The sequence below is a fragment of the Octodon degus genome, unplaced genomic scaffold (assembly GCF_000260255.1).
Source record: "Octodon degus isolate 3935 unplaced genomic scaffold, OctDeg1.0 scaffold00001, whole genome shotgun sequence".
NCBI classification, from domain to species: domain Eukaryota; kingdom Metazoa; phylum Chordata; class Mammalia; order Rodentia; family Octodontidae; genus Octodon; species Octodon degus.
In genome coordinates, this window is record NW_004524577.1 from 2989697 (window position 1) to 3009657 (window position 19961).

The window sequence follows — 19961 nt, forward strand, 5'->3', positions numbered from 1 at the left end:
AGATTTAAAGATGAAACTAAAACGTCTCACTTTAGCCTAGGTGGGCTTCATGAATATAAATTACACAAAAGCTCCAAATCTGCCTCCCATCTTAAAGATCAAAGAGCAAAGAAAGCAAAACAATTTGTTTTATCTGAAAATGTGAAAAGAGGCAGAGAGGAAAGCTGAGGTGACTGTTGAGGCTGCTGATGGCATTCATGGCCTATTCCAGTTCCTGGCAGAGGCTTCACTGGATCTGCCTTACAGTTCCTTAAAACCAAATCTCCTATTTGCTTAAGTTAGCGCCAGTCAACTTGGAGGTTACAGCTGAAAGATTCTCACTACTGTGCATCTGGCACAATGCAGTTGACTCCTTGGAGGACAGGAGCCGTGTCTGTCTGAGCAGACTGCCTTGCACGGAGCAGGCGCTCAGGAACAAGGACTGAGCTGAATCGGCTCCCAGAGTCCCTCCTAAATGCTACTGCCACCTTCGCGAGGCACTTGCTTCTCCAGAGGTGAGGCTGCCTCTGATGAGTGGCAGAACCGACAGGAAAGATGTGAGTAGCCCTGCCGCACTGGAAGAAAAAGATCTTAAGAAGAGAAACGTCAGCCTCAAGCTGCCTGAATGCCTCCTCGTCTCCTGCCAGATAAGTGGAATCAGCAAGGATCATCGGCAAACAGAGGAAACCTCTGGCTCCATCACTTTCATGAGCGACAGAGCTTTGACTCTCTTGGGTCCCTGGTTGAGCTGACGAAAGAGCCCTCTAGTGGTGAAAACGGGCAACGATATCCAGGTTTAGATTCCAGGCTGGTCGCAAGTGTGCACCCACAGGCTCTGTTGAATGAAAGGATGAGGTCAGCGACTAGTAACTGCGGAGGCATTATCAGGAGCCAAGGGACGACGTCCCTGCCGCCCCACGCCCGCTCCACTCAGGCGTTCTGAAGTGCTGCACGTACAGGCTCGAGACCTCCTACAGGCTGTGATTGGCTTTGGCTCTGAGCAAGAATTACAAATGAGGATGTGGCCTCACTAAGCCGAAAGCACTGTATAAACTCTGTTCTAACGGCCTGTGTTCCCTCCCCTTCTGCAGAAAGCCTGCCTGACCCCGACTATGGTGGTTACTTCATCTCGTCGAGCTCCTGAACTCTTGTCACTGGAAGATTCCATCTCGCTCAGATTCCATCTGCTGGACCTCTGGGCTCCTCGCCTTGTGTGTGCACTTCTGTTACAGAGCTGGGGCCGCGGTGGAGTTGGTACTGCTATTGTTTCCCTGGGGCTCTGGTGACATGTGGCTGGGCACACTCTCTCTGAGGCCAAAGTCCCTTTACTGACCATCAGCACTGTCTTGCTTTGAGAGAACACCTCTTTTGGCCCTACCAGAGTAGAGGAAAAATAAAATAAATCTTAGAATAACTGTTTTGATAATTATTAATTATTTGATGTTCTTTTGTCAATTTAATAACCTTTCCCCAGAAAGACCAAATTTACCTCCATGTACATATGACTATTTTCTTTGTCATTTTTATTAGCATACTTTTGTGATACATAATAATTACGTTCATCTTGGGAAACTGACACATGTACATATTACGTCTCAGTCATCTTTTACATCCTTTTCTCTTCCACCCTCCCATCGCCTCCACATCCTCCTTCCATCTCCACAAAGTCCACCTTCCCTTTTCCTGTCATGTGTCTCTTACATTGTTCTTTAAATTATTTATGCTTCAGGCTTTCTACATAAGAGAAACCATGTGACATCTAACCTTCTGCATCTGATGTTTTTCACTTCATGTTATGGTCTCAAGGTCCATCCTTTTCCTCCAAATGCATGGATGTTTTCTATTTTTAAAAAAGTAAGACTAGTCTAGGCAGAATTTTTGAGATGTGAATTTGCTTCATAAGAAAAACAAAGTATGAGCCGAGTTGTAAATACATGTATACACCTTTAAGCAGTGTTGTGGGTCATGTAAGGGCCTTGTCTGCCTTCCCTGATCATCCACTGTCCTTCTGCAGTGTGGCCCGCTGTGGTCCTGGCTTGCAATGTATGTGTTCTCTTTTATTTATCTGGAAAATTCCCAGTATAAACTATGACACATATAAATACATCTCAGTGCATAAAAGTGTGCAAACGTGTGTGTTCAAGCCTCCACTCAAGATGAGCATCCACACATGCATACAGCATGTATGTATAGCAAACATGCTTACATGACCCACAACACTGCTTAAAGGTGTATACATGTATTTACATACCTGGTTGTTTCTCCTACAACTTCACAGGCTTTCAAAACACATAACGAAGGTAAACAGCACAGGTTAGCATTCAAACACAATTGTTGAAACCTGTGCATCAATATGCATGTGTATCCACCCAAAGGACCAAGTCTCCAAGTGACCTCAGCATCAGATTAAAAGTAGCAAAGTCATGGAGAAATTGTGAGTTCAGTTTGGGGACTCTGTGATACGCTGCTGCTCCCCAGCTAGCAGAATACACGCTGGCAGACAGACACCTAGAGATAGCACGTCCAGAGTATGTGTGCCTCTGGTAGTCTCCCACTATATTTTTTGTCCTGTTAAATAACACTCAAATACGACAGCTGGTGTGGACACATCTCAGAACATACAGCCTCCATTCCAAACACCAGCCTCTGAATGTTAATCCCTTTGTGCCATGAGAAAAAAAATAAGTGCAGTTCTGTGGAATGTCTTTAGCCTCCTCAGGGTGCGTGCCTGCATGTGCTGGAATATATAGTACTGAAAAGCCAGTCCAGTGCCAACCTTTAGAAACACTGGCTGTCCAGAGGGGACAGCTTTTAGATGTGCAATTGAACATGCACCTTGTGCTAGCAAGGACGCAGGCCTGGCTTCGCCTGGGCCATGGTCCGACTTACACAGCATGTTAACACATGAACAGTACAGGAACCTTGGGAAAAGAACCTGACCTTTCCAGTGGCTTTCCAAGCTTGTTGAACCCATCACCACCCCCCCAATGTAAAAGTGTTAAAATATTTAAGAGGTGTTTTCAGACCCCAAATTTTCACCTCTCTTCATCCACGGGTCCTGATATATGGACAACGGAGTCTATTTACATTTAGGTTCTTTGGTCTTTTAGGAATATGTGTTCATACGTATGTGAACGGTTCCGGGTTTGATCTGAGCACATTGTCTCCCATGTAAACCAGAGCTCCGGAGAAAGGAGGGTAGACATATTGGTTTATTTTCTGGGAAACCAAATTGAGACAGACTCTACACAGATGTGGCTGTAACAGCACGTTTTGCCCACCCCAAGAGAGCCATAGAACTATCTCCAAGAGACGCTGGTCGCTTTAAGAAGACTAGGTTTGGGGGGCTTCTCTGTCCTCAGTGGGCTCCAGCGGCTGCTGCAGCTGAGCAGCAAACTTGCCTGTCTCAGGGGTGCCCGGGGGGTGATGGGGTTGATTGAGAACGCTGCGTTGGGTGGGCGCTGAGAGAGCGTGAGTGTGCGATGCGGGCTTCTCTCCCTTTTCCCTTTCCTTAACCCTTCCTGGAGCGGAGGAAAAGGAGCGTTCTGCAGCACGGAGGAGCCGGCGCTGGCGGCCCTGGGCTCCCGAAACTTTGCGCCAGCCTGGGCTTGCCTCTGCAGAGCCCAGCCGCCTTGCTGGCCTGAAAGAGACGGGAAAGGGCGCAGGGGGAGCTGTCCCTTCAGCACCCCAGACCCCCCCCCCCCCCCCGGGCCAGTGCTGGAAAGGCAGGGGGTGCGGCCGCGGGAGGGAGCTGTCCCTTCAGCACCACGGACCCACAGCCCTCGCTCCACAAGGCGGAGGCTGGGCAACAGGAGAGGAGCTGTCTTTTCAGCACCCCAGACCTCTGCCCTCCAATGAAACCAGCCGGCCCCCGCCCCAGTACTCTGCCTTTTCTCCAGTTTGAGCGGGGGTGTCGGGAGCAGGCGGAGAGCTTTCCTGGGAGGCTGGGGAAGCGGTGAACACTCTTCTCAGAGACTCGCCTCCCAGCAGTGCTATTTTTTGCCATCCGCCCTCACCCCCAGCACACGCGCTCGCGCGCGCACACACACACACACACACACGCACGCACACGCACACGCACACCAGACCTCTCTGGATTTCTTCGCCTTGAGTCTCCTGGGGCTGCGAGGAGCCAGGCGCATCTCAAAACGAGTCAGCCGCTCCAGGCTCCGAAGCCATGCCCTGCACGAACCCTCCTCTTTACCAAGCTCCCGAGGAATGAAAGGAACCCGGCGAGCCTCTGAAAGCAGCCGTGATGTGGACCGACCCCCTGGAGCCTGCACCCTCCCGAGGGCCATAGACAACCCAAGGAACTGGAAAGAGCTCAAGACAGGAAATCCCAGCTTTCCCAAAGTCCCTGTGGATGCTGGAAAGAGGAGATCTACATTCTGGGAAGAGCCTGTCTTAGGTCACCCGGCTGCAGTGTGATTTTCCCCTCTGGCCCTGAGTCTCCCCCTCTAATCCCCAGCCGTCCAGAGTACCATGAAGAATAATGAGGATGTGTGACAGAGGTATCCAGATGCTGATCACCACCGTGGGAGCCTTCGCAGCTTTTAGCCTAATGACCATTGCGGTGGGCACGGACTACTGGTTATATTCCAGAGGAGTGTGCAGGACTAAGTCCACAAGTGACAATGAAACCAGCAGGAAGAACGAAGAAGTAATGACCCACTCGGGGCTGTGGAGGACCTGCTGTCTAGAAGGTATTTACAGATCCCGGTCAATGGCTTTGAGTAATCCGGCTTCTGGTGTGCTGGCGGGTGGGTGTTCGGGAGCTGGAGGGAGTGCTGGGGAAGGAGAAGCAGCACAAATTGTTGCTGAGAACGTGCAGGTGTCCAGACTCCGCTCCCACCAAGACCGGAGCTGTGTAGCATGGAAGGGTTGGGTTTTGTTTGCTTTTCGGTCTCCGGCTTCATGCGATGAGGTTTCGTGACAGTCTAAAGCTGCTTCTGCAGTTGGGAGATCTTCAAATTCCAGATCCTTAGGCATATTGTGAACTGCCTGGGTCTGTGTCTAGAAAAAAGGTCTTCAGCTTTGCTTCAGTGATCTTTCAGTGTGTGTGTATGTGTGTGTGTGTGTGTGTGTGTGTGTGTGTGTAGGAAGAGAGGACCTGATCTGACCAGTCACATTCTGAGCTATTTCTTCATGTCTCCACACAGTCTTATCAGTTTTTTCTGAGTTTATTCTAACTAGATATTGTCATGAACTTCCTCCAGTGCCAGGGTAACATATGTGAATTCCCACACCCCTCCCCCACTACATCACATTGGAAGGAAACTTCCTTGTTCATACGTGTTTCATTATTTCAGATCAAAATGAAACTGAGGTCTTGGTATTTGGTATGTGGCTGCCTTCGCTCCTAACTCACCCTCCAACCCAACAAATATATTTTCAGTACATTTACAAAAGACAGGTGCTCCAAGAACTGCACCTCCTCACTTCTAATTCTGAAATTTAAGGGGTTTGTTCTAAACTGCAATGAAAAAATCAGACCAATTGTGGCATGTGGAGCCCACCTCATCCCTAAACTTGCTTTCAACACACGGAGAGTCACTCTCTGAGTCACTGGGCAATACCTGGGTGTCGTAGGGACTAAACAGAAGGAGAAAGAAGGAAATCAAAGCTCCGTGGAGTCCGTGTGCTGGAGGGGAGTCTGGATTAGAGGAGCAGTGGGGAGTTTTCTCAGGCTTCTGAGCAATCTGTGAAGACAGTTAGAGTGATAGATGAGAAAATATGGGCTTCCTGTGTGCGCCTCTCTCCTGCTTACCACCGGCTCCCAGCGCCTGCATTCGCAGGGACTGGTGCTCATTAAGGATTCCTGAGAAATTGCATTTATGTTAATGGCTTAGGCGCTCATGCTATGACATCACTCGCCAGTGTAGCGTTGCATCATTCCCTACTTTTCTTCCCGATGTTCTCAGCAACTGCTCTCCCGACGGTGGCACTACTGCCATCAATTCTGCCTCTAACGCAGATTGGCAACTGGTGGGAAGCCCAGGTAGAAAAGGGGGAGCTGAGGTGCCACAAGGAGCCTGTGACGTCAAAAGACCTGCCTAATGCTGCAAACTGTCTGTGTCACCTTGGCTAAAACATTTGCCCTCTCAAGCTGTCACTTTACTAATTGGGAAAGGGATTACTTTGAAGTTAACATTGTGAATTAATACTAGCCAATACTTGCATGATATCTAGGGTACTAACAGAAGTTCTGAAATGACTGTTTCCTAAACATTGACAAAAATATATTCATGATCATCTCCAGTTGTATGTGATAAAGTCAATTACCTTAGAGAAATTCCATAATTCTCTTTTCCTATGTTGACAGTAAGAATCAAGCTTTTTTTTTTGAAATAATGTGATCTGGTGGGTGTTCCAATGCCCACATAGTTCTAGAAATGGTATAAGAAAAACTCTAAGGCCCCTCCCAAGCTTAAAAAGTCCATGGGTCTATCACATTTTATTCACTAACAATTCCTCTATCTCCTGCAACTAACCTGGAAATGCACAATTAAACACCAAATTTGGCTTCCCCCATTATGCTCTATGAAAAAAATAAATCCACCACATCAGAAGTGGGGCATAAAATTCAGGAGCCCCCTCTCGGGATCTCTGGCCCTGCTTTCCTCTTTCTCCACATCGGTCCCCACACCTCCAGTCCGTACAGGGAACTGGAGGCTCACCCAGGCACTCGGCTTGGTGGAAGCAGTGAGAAATGGAAGCCAGAAGGACTCAGACGAATTGAAGATGTGCTCATGGGCAGGTTGATGCTTCTGAGAAAATTGGTTGCAATCTTTGTGCAATTTGGCCCAGCCACCTTTGAAGTATTAAATACAGTCAGATGTACAAACCTTGGTGAATTATAACAAGTTTTAGCTATATCTATACCCATATAAATAATACCTGACTGAGCCTGGATAAAATCAGAAGCTAAGATTTTCTTTACAATACTGAAATGCACCAAATGCTCGAAGAATTTACAAGTCTTTGGTTTCTGCATGATAAGACAGATGCAGTAGGCAGCAACTAGCCCAGAATTCTTCATCCTCTGTGAAATGAAGATGTCTGTCCATCTCTCATTCAGAATCTCCTGTCCATCCCCAAGCCTCAAGGTCTTACTTTTCTGGCCCTTTAACTCTGTATCAAAGGCCAACTAGGGGGATGGCTCGATTCTCTTACACACATAATTAGAACAGTCAATTCTTTCATACATTTTGATGAATCATAAGACTATGTGGCTGCTTTGTCCAGAAGAGGAGAATGCTCAAGAGAGACATGACAGCTGCCTACAAATATCTGAAGGGCTGTCATTTGGAGGAGAGACTAAAATGCTCCATGTGGCCTCAAGGAGGTAGAATTAGAACTTGAGGAAGGCAGGTTTTGTCTAAATATAAATTAACTACCCAATAGGGAGTGGGCAGCTATGGGACGGGATGAGGCTCCCATCAGAAAATTCGAGAGCTATCAGAAAATGACCTCCATGTTCCTAAGCCTGGTTAGTCCTCACAGTCTCAAGAAGAAGGTTTTGTTTAGGTAATACCAAGAATCAGGCCCACAGCCAGACCCTGCGCTTCCCTAGCCTGTGGTGGTTCACTACAAACTCAGTTTCACCCAACTCCTCCAAGCAATTGTGTTGTTCCAGTGAACATGGATAAAGTCCTTACAGCCAGCGAGGGATGCTGTGTGCACCCACAAAGAGCCCCTCACTCGAGGAAGAGCAGGATGTTTCTAGTTTTCATTTGCACAACCCACCAAAAAGCCACTTGCATTTGCCTCCTGGTCAGGGGCTAGCACTGCTCTAGAATTTTGGAAAAGTAAATTGTTCCTTTCTCAAGGGCTTCATGACGGGGGTGTCCAGTGAGGAAACTGAGGCTCCAGGCAGTTACGTAATCAGCCCGAGGCTGCACACATCGAGCTGGCAGGTGATACTTGACCAGAGCCACTCTGCTTCTCAGAGCTAGGGGACATTAACTCAAGATCTGGTGCATGGTTTGCTACTGGTGCAGACATTAGCTCATGAGATGCCCAGAAATATGGGGTTTTCCACTCACAGTGCGCAGGTCTCGGGTCACTTTGCTCGCCTGTGTAGCAGCAGCAGGGGACAAGGGCAAGGAGACAGCAGACCAGCACAAAGTCAGAGGCCACAACGGGCACACTCTGAATGAGAACACAACTGACCCATGTAGAGACACCCACATGGAGACACCCACGAGAAAGCCTGCTTCCTGTCTGGAAAGGCTGCACAGCGTCCACCAACACCTGCTGCACGTTTTCAACGGCAGAGTGTGAATTTGAATGAGACCGTGTTCAGTACGTGGCGCTCACAGTGAGAAAACCCCCTGAGGTCCTGGACAATGATCAGATCAGTGTACTCAGATAGTGGCATGACCACAGGACCAGCAGTAAGCAACTCTGGTATTAATTGCATTTCTGTTACTGACAGTTACATGAGTTGTGCATGTGGTTTTTTCCCTTTTAGTTTACCTAATTCTAAGAGAGGAACTTTGGATAAAATTAGGGAGAGGCACAGGCAGATGAGGTGGGGAGCACTGGTAAACCAGGATGCTGAAGTGGGAGGATGACAGCTTTGAGCCCGGCTTGGGCGATTTAGCAACTTAGTGAAACCCTGTCTCAAAATTTTTCAAAGACTTTTTAAGGGGTCAGGGGTGTCCCTCAGTGTGAAGGCCCTGAGTTCAACCCCAGGCGTCAGTCAATGAGCAGTAACAAATCCAAATGTTTGTGAGGCCTAGACAGGTGAGATAGCGTGTGAGACACACCTCTCGCAGTCCTCACAATGCAGGTCTGAGGGGTGTGGGAGTGTGTTGGGACGTGGGGCAGCCCCAGAAGTGCATCAAATGTGGCTCACCATTCCAAGTAGAGAAAAGCTAGAAGGAAAAAAATCCCTTAAATTTTAAAATGTAGGCAACCAATTCAAATTCGACTTTTTAAAACTATCATGTCAGTGGAACTGTATGTATATTGGAGTTGAATTTGGTCCATGGATTACCAATTTGGAGCCCTGAAAATTACCTGAGGGGTCTTTTAAATGCAAATTTCTGATTTCCATTCTTGATTTCTGAATTACTTTTTCTAAATCAATAGCATCTTCTCAATTCACTAAAAAAAATGGTTCTGAAGAAAAGAAAGCCTACTTAGGATTTTAGGACAGAGGACTTGAAATTATGGAAAAGTGGTTCAATAAAGTGCTATTTCTGCTGCAGATTGGTCTGTGTGACACCAAACATCTGGCTGAAAAACTGAAAAACTTTAGCCAGCCATTAGAAATCTCCCCCATTTCCAAATCTCCAGATGGTTGACTTTTGCAGCCAGATGGGATTCCAGCTTTATTTATGTGTTCAGAAGCCTTCGGGGAAGCTGCAAAGATGTCATTGAGGATCAGGGTGCAGGAAAGACAAGGCATGCACTGCTTCCTGTGTGCCAAGGCCTGTGCTGGGAGCCTCGGACTCATCAGCACGCGCTGCTCATATCTACCCCCCGCATGGGAGGCAGATTATACAAAGACATGGATTTTCATGCATCAGAGACACTGACATGCCTCTGCAGAGCTTGTGCATCGGTCACTGCTGCCCCTTCAGGGCTAGATTTCCTGCTGCATCTTCTCTTAGTCATGTAGACAGAATATTCTAGAACTCATGCTCTCTCTCCTCTACTCTTGACTTCTCCCTAGTGCTTTCGCTGTACTCTTCTTCCTTATCCAAAAAAGTCCCTTGGGAAAAAAAAGTGGAAGAGAGCAGTGGGCTGGATCCTTAAGACAGATGGGAGCCAGCGCCCCAGTCTGCCTGTGGGTGGAGTTAGGGGCTCACAGGGCAGGTGGCAGAGGTCTGGAAGTGGACGAGCTGACGTGCCACCAGAACGTGCCGGTGGAGTCATCCTACTTGGTGGAATATAGAAATATTTCCATATGTATTAGCAAATAGCCTCTGTCTTAAGTCCCCCACCAGCTTCCTGCCACTACTGCAGCCACCCCAGCCCTTCCTGGAAACTTCTGCAGCTCTCTGAGTCTCCTCAAGGAAAGTCATAGCTGTGGCTCTGCAGGTAGAATGATGACACAGCTCCAGTCCCGGGAACCTGTCCACTCCTGACTGCTCTTGTCCCCTGTCGGTTGTTGAGGATGGGAAATCTCACACCCAGCCGTATCATCGCCTTCTTCTGCCTAAGCACAGGGCTCCACCATTTGACCCTCCGATCCCACTCCATTTGTGTTTTTGTTATTTATTTATTTATTTATTTAGTATGTACAGGGTCTACAGGGCCTCACTACATAGATTGGACTTATAGTGATTCTCCTGTTTTCAGCATCCCAAGTGCTAGGATTACAGGCATGCGCCACCATGGCCAGTCTCAGCGCACCCCAGGGGTGGGGCCAGTACAGCTAACCCCCGCTCCTTTTAGAAAGGAGATACCCTAAAAATATATTTGTTGGTTTCACCACTTAAACTTATATGTTCTGGATTAAAACAGAGGCCAGTGAATGACCCTCATTCTACATTTTGGTGACCAGTGTGGATTATTTGTGCAGCTAACCAGAGTCCCAAGAAATCAGGCAAGAGATTCAAATGAACAGACACTGCTTAGAAGTACACATGACCAATACATATGCGAAAGAATGTTTGGCATCCTTAGTCACTAGAGAACTGCAAATGGAAACAACACTGAGAGTCTATCTCGCTCCAGAAAGCACAGGCCACATCAAGAAATGAAATCATTGCAAGTGCCGACGAGGCTGTGGGGAAAACAGAACACTTTGTGCGGCTGGTGGCCCTGTAGATTGCTGCAATCACTGTGAAAATCAGTAGGGAGGTCCCTCAAAAAATTAAAACTAGGGGCTGGGGAGATGGCTCAGTACGGCTCAGTGGAATAAGCGCTTCCCTGACAAACACAAGGACCTGAGTTCAATCCTTGGTTCCACAAGAAAAAAAAATTAAAACTAGACATTCCACATATTGTCCTCAAAGGGTGGGGACATCACACATATATGCCTAACCATTTTTTAAAATTTTATTGAGAAACAAATATGAATGAGACAGTTTCAAAGCTGATTAATAGGACAGTTTTGATAATCAATACATTATACGTTGTTATCTTCTTAGTGGTTATCCATAGTACAAGAAGCAGACAGGATATCCTGTCCAAACACTGTTAGTGCACATCTTTCTTCTCATTGAATTAGGCGAAAGTGGCTGTATATCTATCCTAACTATTCTGTATATACAAATCCAAAACGGTCATTCCTTTGTATCCCCTCCCCTTTTTTTTGTTTAGTCCTGTTAGAGGTGGGTATTGGCATCTAAATACTATAGGTATTTGAATTAAGCAAAACACTCCAACACTGTCTAGAAGTCTATAATATTAGTGGGTTTTCCTCAGAAGTTATTGACTTGAGCCTTTTACAGCTCATCATATTAATATGGCTTTACTTTATATACCTTGTTTTTATATTTTTCTGCTAGATGGTTAAGACCAGGATAAAGCAAGACCTATATAGCAAGAAATGTAACTTTTGTATCTGATAAGGTCAGTCAAGAACCCTCAGGATTTATCCTGTAGCCCTGTACTGCACTTTGTAGATCCTTTGTCAGTGTTAACCATGAGGATGAGTCACGGCCAATTCTTGACCAATTTTCTCTCTGTGAAAGCCTGAGAGAATGTTTTTTCTCTCCATGTGACTCTCTCCAGGCACACTATACATCATCGATCACATTCCTCTGTGGCTCTATAATCTTCTTGATCAAAAAATTTGGAGCACAACTGAGTTACATGATGTTACAGTACAGGTTCTCATATGTCCCGAGTCTTCACTGACCTTGGAAGGGTAGGGCCAAAATGTTGGCTGACCTTGCAGCCCTTCTTTTTCTCCAATTTTGATCTGCTAACTTAGGTTGTTAACCCTCCAGAAGAGAAGTTGATTATTAACCTGCAATATATGCATTTCGGTTTACCCTGTCTAAATATCAAACATCTTAGGCATATCATGGAACAGGTATTTTCCATCTAATATTGATATGTTGAACTTTAAGTCTTTACAGAATATGAAGGAAAAATAATTTATTTTTTCTCATAATTTTATTGAGAAACAAATAGCAATGAGACAGTTTCAAATCAAATTGGTAGGACAGTTTCAATAATTAACACATTGCATACTCTCTTCCTAGTGGTTATTTGCTATACAAGATGCAGACATAATATCTTATTTACAAACACTATTAGAACAAATCCCTTTACTCATTAAGAGAATGTAACTATATATCTATCCTAACCATTTTGAATACACAGATACAAAATGGACATTCATCTGTATCCCCTTTTTTTTTAGTTCCATCATTTAAATATTATAGGTATGTTAACTCAACAAAATATTCTAAAAGAGTCCAGTAATCCATAATAGTATTGGGTCTTCCGCTTCACTGGCAATGTCAGAAATTGTTGACCTGAGTCCCCTACAGCTCAACATAACACCATGGCTTTACATCTTATACTTTGTTTTTATACTTCTTTGCTGGATGGTTAAGACCAAGATAAAGCAAGACCTATGCAACAAGAGTTGTAGCTTTTGGATCTGATAAGGTCAGTCAAATCCCCTCAAGATTTTTCCTGAGATCTTGTACCTCAGATTGTAGATTCTTTGTCAGTGTCGCCCTGTGGATGAGTCACGGCCATTCCTTGGCCAATGTGCTCCCCATGAAAGCCTGAGAGAATGTTTTCTCTCCATGTGACTCTCCTTAGGCACACTCTACATCATCGATCACTTTCCTCTTTGGCCCCATAATCTCCTTGATCAGAAAATTTGGGACACTACTGAGTTACATGATGTTACAGTACAAGTTCTCATATGTCCTGAGTCTTAATTGACCTTGGAAGGCTAGGGCCAAAATGTTGGCTTTCTTTGAGGCCCTTTTTTTTCTCTAATTTTGGTCTGTAAACTTAGGTTGTTAACCCTCCAGAAGAGAAGCTTATTGTTATTACCATACAACCTAGGCTGTTAATCTTAACCTCACTATCTGTCTGAATATCAAATATCTTAGGCATAACATGGAACAGGTATTTTTCATCAAGTATTGATATGTTGAACTTTAAGTCCCTACAGAATATGATGAAAAACATTAAAAAATTAAAATATATTTTGAAAATAGGCATAAAAAATTATATAATTCTTATGTTTACACATAAGTCCAGAAATCTAACCATATACAACCTTGAAGCAGGACAGTCCCACAATATTCCTTTTCCTGTCTCCTTCCTTCATTCACCACCCCCTTCCCTTTTGAACAATCACCTACCTGAAAGACAGCACAGCAGCAACTGGCATGTCATGACAAGCAGCCCATATTCAGAAGACCAGAATGACAGGCACTCCAAGCATGAACCTACTATTACAAATTGCCATCTTCAGTGCAGTTGCTTAATTCACAGGTGTCAGTATATATAGTTAGGGTGAGAATCTTTCCAATTAACTGCTAGATTCAAAAATCTTCTGAAGATTCTCAGGATCGTTGCCTTGCCCATCTTCTACATATAGCTGTATGACTTGTCACTGTCATGTTTCCTAGCTCTTCTCTTTTCCCTCTCTTAATTAGTTAGTCCTTGAGTTCTTGCTTTCCTTTCAGTTGTATTATACTTTCTATTTGTATTTCTTCTTTTGAGTTCTTATACTAGGGAAACTATACAACATTTACACATGTGTGGAAAAATAATTTAGAAAAACTGGAAATAAGCATTTACATATTTTTACAAAGAAATTTAGAAATCTAACCATATAAAGAATTGTAACAGGACAGACCTGTGACATTTTTTTTCTTATTTTTGTGTCTTTTTTTTCATTTATTACCCTTTTTAAAAATAAAAATAATAAAATAAAGATTCTTTTACTTGAGAGACAGTATGGCAATAATTGGTATGTCATGACAAGAAGTACATATTTAGAAGACCAGGATGGCAGGCACTCCAAGCATAACCCCTCTATTGCACATCGCCATCCTCAGTGCAGCCGCCTGGCTCATGGGCACCAGCCTATACAGTTAGTCAGGGTGAAAAATCCCACCAGCCAACCACTAGTCTCAAAAACCTGCTGATGTCCCCAGGATCACTGTTCCACCCATCTCATGCGTACAAATGCATGTCTTTGCCCCTGTCATGTTTCCCAGCTTTTCTCCTTTCCCACTCCTCATTGTCCAATTCTCAAGTTCTTGCTTTCCTTTTATTTGTGTTGTACCTTTCTATATGTAATTCCTCTTTTGAGTTCTTATGCTAGGGAGACAATACGATATTTACACACGTGTGTCTGGTTTATTTCACTTATAAGTATATCTTCAAGTGGCATCCACTTCAATATGAAGGCTTAGAGTTTATCATTCTTTATAGCTGAGTAATACTCCACTGTATAAAAATACCACATCTTTTTCAACCATTCCATATGTGACAGGCATCTTGATTATTTCCAAGATCTGCCTATCACAAATTGTGCTGCTATAAACATAGGTACACATTTATCACTATGATATGACACTTTCAGTTCCTCCAGGAAAATTCCCAGTAGGGGGAGAGCAGGCTTGAATGGGATTTCCAATCCTAGTTTTTTAAGGAGTCTCCACATTGATTTCCATAATGGTTGCACCAGTCTACACTCCCACCAACAGTGGAGAAGGGTTCCCTTTTCCCCACAGGCTCTCCAACATTTGTTGTTGGGTGATTTCTTTATGATAGCCATTCTTTCTTTGGTGAGATGGTATCTCAGTGTTGTTTTAATTTGCATTTCATGGATGGCTAGTGATGAGGAGCATTTTTTTCATATATTTATTTGCTTCTTTAATTTCATCCTCTAAGAAGTGTGTATTCATCTTGGATGCCCGTTTCTGGATTGGGTATTTAAATTTAGGGGCCCTAATGTTCTTTAGTTCTTTATAAATTCTAGAGAACAGACCTTTGCTGAGTGCTTATTAGTTAAGATTTTTTCACAATTTATGGATTGTCTTTTCACTTTGTTGGTAATTTCTTTTGACGTGCAAGAACTTCTCAATAAGAGGTGGTCCCAATTGTTAATTCTTTCAAGTATTTCCCATGCAATTTGATTTCTGTCCATGAACTCTTTGCCTATCCCTATGTCTTTAAGAGTTCCTCCTACTTTCTCCTCCTGGAGATTTACTGTTTCTGTTTTAATGTTCAGTTCTTTAATCCATTTTGATTTTAGTTTAGTGCATGGTGATAGACTTGGGTCAAGTTTTAGTTTTCGGCATATAGAGAGCCAATCTTTCCAGCACCATTTGTTAAAGAGACTATCTTTCTTCCAGTAAGCAAGAAAGATAGTTTGGCCCCTTTGTCGAAGATCAGGTGACTGAGTGTGTTCGTACAGGCCTCTGCATCTTCTAATCTATTTCATTGATCCTCAGGTCTATTCTGTTGCCAGTACCATGCTGATTTTATCACAGTAGCTTTGTGGTATAATTTCAAGTCAGGAATTGTAATGCCTCCTGCTTTGTCTTTGTTGGCCAGGATTGCCTTTGCTAGTCTAGGTCTTTTTTGGTTCCAAATAAATTTTAGGAACAATCTCTCTAGGTCTGGGAGGTATGCTGGTGGTCCTCTGATAGGGATTGCATTAAATCTATACAGCAATTTTGGGCGTGTGGCCATCTTCATGATTGCCTAGCCGTTTCTGCAGCAGCACAACTCTGAGAGCTAAACCTTGGAAGTGGCATCTGTGTGCCTCAACAGATGAGTGATAAAGAAAACGTGGTGCTTCTACGTGGTGGAGCCCTCCCCACCATGGAATGAATGCCTTTAATAATTTATTAGAAACCACAGAGGACACTGAATAATAGCAGTGGCTTGAGAGTCAGGTTGATCTGGAAGCCAATCTCGATTCTGCTGTTTACTAACTGAGATCCTGAAAAATGCTTAACCTCCCTCTGAGAAGCAGTTTTCTTCCCTATGAAATTGGAAGGCCAAAGTAACCAATACCCCAGTGCTTTCTTTTGTAGTTTCTGTAGTCCCTTCATGTCTCTAAGTACTATATTGACCACTAGTTCTTTTTTTTTTTATAATATACATGGTTGTTGCAGGGTGTCACTATGCAACTCAAACTCATGGTGATCCTCCTGCCTTCAGCCTCCCCGGCACTGGGATTACCACGCCCAGACTCTGGCCAGTTCAGTCTACCCTGGGGAGAGGAGGGTGCTGGCGCAGCATGTGGGGCCAGCAATTGAACTGCAGTCCCTGCACTTGCCTGAGCAGGTGCTTTAGTCTGCTGAGCTTTCTCTCTGGTCCGATCACCAGTTCTTGACTTAATCATTTTAGACAATATTTATGTGATAAGCTTCTTGTGTTGGTACTTGCCTTTCTCCCAATACTTCTGATTCCTCAATGAAATATCCACGGATCCAAGAACCATTCATAAGGAATAAGATGCCTGGGGAAAAGAGAAGCTAATGTCTAGTTTCTGGTTGAACACTGCTCAGGCAGTCTGACCACATCTGTCTTCATGCGCCAACCTCAGCAAGAAGTTGGAGGAAATAGAAGGGTTAAGAGAAGGGCCGGGAGATGGCTCAGTGGAATAAGTGCTTCCTGGCAAGTGCAAGGGCCCCAGTTCCACAAAAAAGAAAGAAAGAAAGAAAGAAAGAAAGAAAGAAAGAAAGAAAGAAAGAAAGAAAGAAGGAAGGAAGGAAGGAAGGAAGGAAGGAAGGAAGGAAGGAAGGAAGGAAGGAAGGAAAGAAAGAAAGAAAGAAAGAAAGAAAGAAAGAAAGAAAGAAAGAAAGAAAGAAAGAAAGAAAGAAAGATTAAAAATAAAAGGAGAAGGGCTCAGAAAGGGCTGGCAATAGGCAGCCTGTTTGGAGTCGTGAGGTTCTGAGTTGACTGGCTGCAGTAGGGGATGGGTGGTACCACCGTGGCAGTAGCCAACCCAAGGCAGCTACCTCATATCCAAGAACAACCAGTCAGGTCTTGTCTGAGGTTTGTGAAATGCTACCCTACTGATCTTGAAATCTAGCAAGGGCTTCATATCTCCAAATTCTACTCACCAGACAAGCACTTTGGTCCAGAGATGCGTTTATCCAAAGGGAAGAGGACCTTTTACAAAAATGTTTGTGTGGCAAATAAATACATGAAGTGTGCTCAACATTACTGACCACTTGAGCGATGCAGTTTAAAACAACACTGAAAGAATGGCTGCCATAAAAAAAAAAAAATCAGCCAATGACTAATGTGGGCAGGGTTGTGGGAAAGAAGGAGGCTTTCTCCACTGTTGGTGGGAGTGCAGAGTGAGCCACCACTGCGGAAATCAGTGTGGAGATTCCTCAGAAACCTAGCATAAGTGGTCCCACTTGACCCAGCTTGTCCCCTCCTGGGTATTTTGTCAGAAGAATTGAAAACATCATACCACAGCACTCATATTTATGATTTCATATGTGCATTCATGTTTATAGCAGCACAATTTGTCATAGCTAAACCTTGTTTTTTCCTGTATTTTAGGGAAGTGTCTACAGGGTGTTCAGGGTCTCACTACTAGACCAGATTCATAGCGATTCTCTTGTTTATGGCTTCCCAAGTGCTGGGATTACAGGCCTGCACCACCACGCCCAGTCTCAATTGCCACCTCAGCATGCCCCAGAGGCAGGGTAAGCACAGCAGGGCCTGGGATCGAACCCCCGGCCCCTGCACCCGCTTGCAGGTGCTTTAATCCACTGAGCTATTTGGATGGCCCTTGTCATAGCTAAATCTTGCAAACAACCCCAATGCCCATCAACCAAGGAATGGACAAAAGGATGCAGTTTTTTAATTTAATAGAGTATTACTCAGCTATAAAGAAGAATAAATTCTAGACTTTTATAGGTCAATAGATGCAACTGGAGACCATACTCCTGAGTGAAGTAGCTCACTTATGCTTGTGCAAACATCATATTGTCTCCCTACTGAAAAGCTGAATGACTAAGCAAGATCCAACATGTGTGATAGATATGAAAGTCTGTTTTATTATTATTTTTATGTTTTTCTCTTTAAAATAAAAGAACCCAGGGGAAAATGTTTGCAAGGAACAGAGTAGACCAACCGTAGTTGCAGTAGACCGGAGCTTTGAGTTGCCACTCAGAAGAGCCAAAGTAGGCTGGAAATTCGACCCCACAGCCAGAGCCTCCAGAGCAGAGAGGGCAGTGCCCAGGGACGGCACCTCGGGGCCCTCTGGTCACTGAGGCCTGGCCTCCACGACAGAGGCTGTGTGCGGAACCCAGCCTGCAGAGCTGCAGCCATCGGTGTGTACCATCTCTCTCACGTCAGATGAGAGAGGGCTGTCACCTCCTCCAGCTAAGTGAAGCGACACATGGGTCCCTTCCTCCCAGACTGGGCATGGGTCTGTGAAGAAATGAAATTACCATCACAGGAAAGCAAGAACTCTTCCAGAAAGGAAAGTCGGTGAAAGCTGAAAAAAAAGAAAGGCAGTCCAGGGTTCGACCACCATGTTGGGGTGTTCTGAGCCTTGCCAGCATATGACACACATGAAAGGCGAAGTCCAGAAGCTCTCCAGGCCAACGCATATCTGCGAGGCAGGAGGCTTCCCCGCAGTCCTCAGCCAGTGTCAGTGTGAGGCGGGTGGTCCTGTCCAGGGCCCCCCTTTCCCTTCCTGCAGCTCTTCTAGGGCCAAAGCCATCTGCGAGGAGAATCAGACAGACAACAGATCAATGGACTCCCAGGGCTGCTTCTCTCTGATCTTTGGCTTCAGTCAATCATAAATGGGCAGGGGGCATGAGGTTGGCAGCAGTAAGGCCCTACTGCCATCCAGCCACCCAGTGACCCACATGCTGTAATGAATAGCATCAAAGATCTTCTTGCAGTCACAAACCTCTAACATTTCTGTGGCTTACCAGAGCCTGGAGCGTGCAGCGGGTTCTCAGCACGTTTGCACTGGCCGTATTGTTGCAGGGCGGCCCATGACCCCTCGCCTCCCTCTCCCGGCTGCCCAGGCTAAGCCCTAACAGTTTCTGTTCCATCCTTCACTGCTTACAAACCTCCCCTCAGACCACAGACCCAGCAATGCTGGCCACGATTATGTATAATTCAGCAACCTGAAATTAGTTTAAAAACTAAAAAAAAAAAAAAAAAAATTCAGCAACCTGGAGTTTGAGGAGGTCTGGTTTTCCAGGCTTGAAAATCTCTCCTTTTGTCATCTGTTATTTCCCATTTTGTCCTTGAAGGTTAACTGGAGTAGTTTAACGATCTCATCTTAAAATCTCTCAATACCCTGGAAGCAAACGTGGGGAGAAGAGAAAGAAAACACACGTTGTGTGGCCATATTGTGTGCAAAGCCAGCAGACACTGTTTTTGTTCCTTGAGCCCAAGAGTTTATATATATTTAATTACCTGCGTGCTTAGGAAGTGGTATTTCCAGTCTTCTGTATTCTGTAGCATATGGCATTTGGCATGAGGTACTGCTGCCCTGGAGTACAATAATATCTACCTGTTCAGTTTAAGCAATTCAGTGATCTCTGAGGTGCCTTTGCTCCCCTCATCTGCTCCAAAATTCTACTGTCACCTGCGGAAATTGGTTCTGACATAGAGCAGTTAATATAGATGCATATTTACAACGAATCAGTCTAACCCCTTGCAAATTGCAGGACAACAGAACCAATTAGCTGTTTATCAGTTGCAAAAGGCCTTAAAATATGGATCCACAGGTAAGTTCTGATTTTTCAAAATATTACTCTTTCGCCAAAAACAAAAAAAGGTCTGGAATATGATCAGAATGCTCTTGGTGTTTAGAGGAAAATAAAAGATTAAATCAAGAGGTGACGGTGTTAATCGGAGTCAGATGCCCCTAAGTAGCGCCTGAGGAGGAGTGGGGAGACGGCAGGGCCTGGGATCCAGGGGACAGTAAGGTCAGAACCAAGAAGTCAGGCCTAGGCCGCCTCGTCCCCGAGGGCCACTTTCCAGTGAGCGCCTCCGGGCTCGGCGGCAGGGCCCTCTTGTTGGCTTAAGAAATGCAGACTTGC

General features: G+C 44.9%; 1 protein-coding gene across 1 annotated transcript in view; it reads left to right on the forward strand.

Annotated features, from left to right (window-relative positions):
- The first annotated feature begins 3867 nt into the window (after positions 1-3867).
- Cacng3 (calcium voltage-gated channel auxiliary subunit gamma 3) overlaps positions 3868-19961 on the forward strand; it is a 98091-nt gene continuing 81997 nt past the window's right edge. Inside the window, exon 1 of the mRNA XM_004622894.2 lies at positions 3868-4682. Within this exon, the coding sequence (XP_004622951.1) occupies positions 4472-4682 (211 nt within the window). The 5' untranslated portion in view covers positions 3868-4471. The remainder of the gene's footprint in view (positions 4683-19961) is intronic.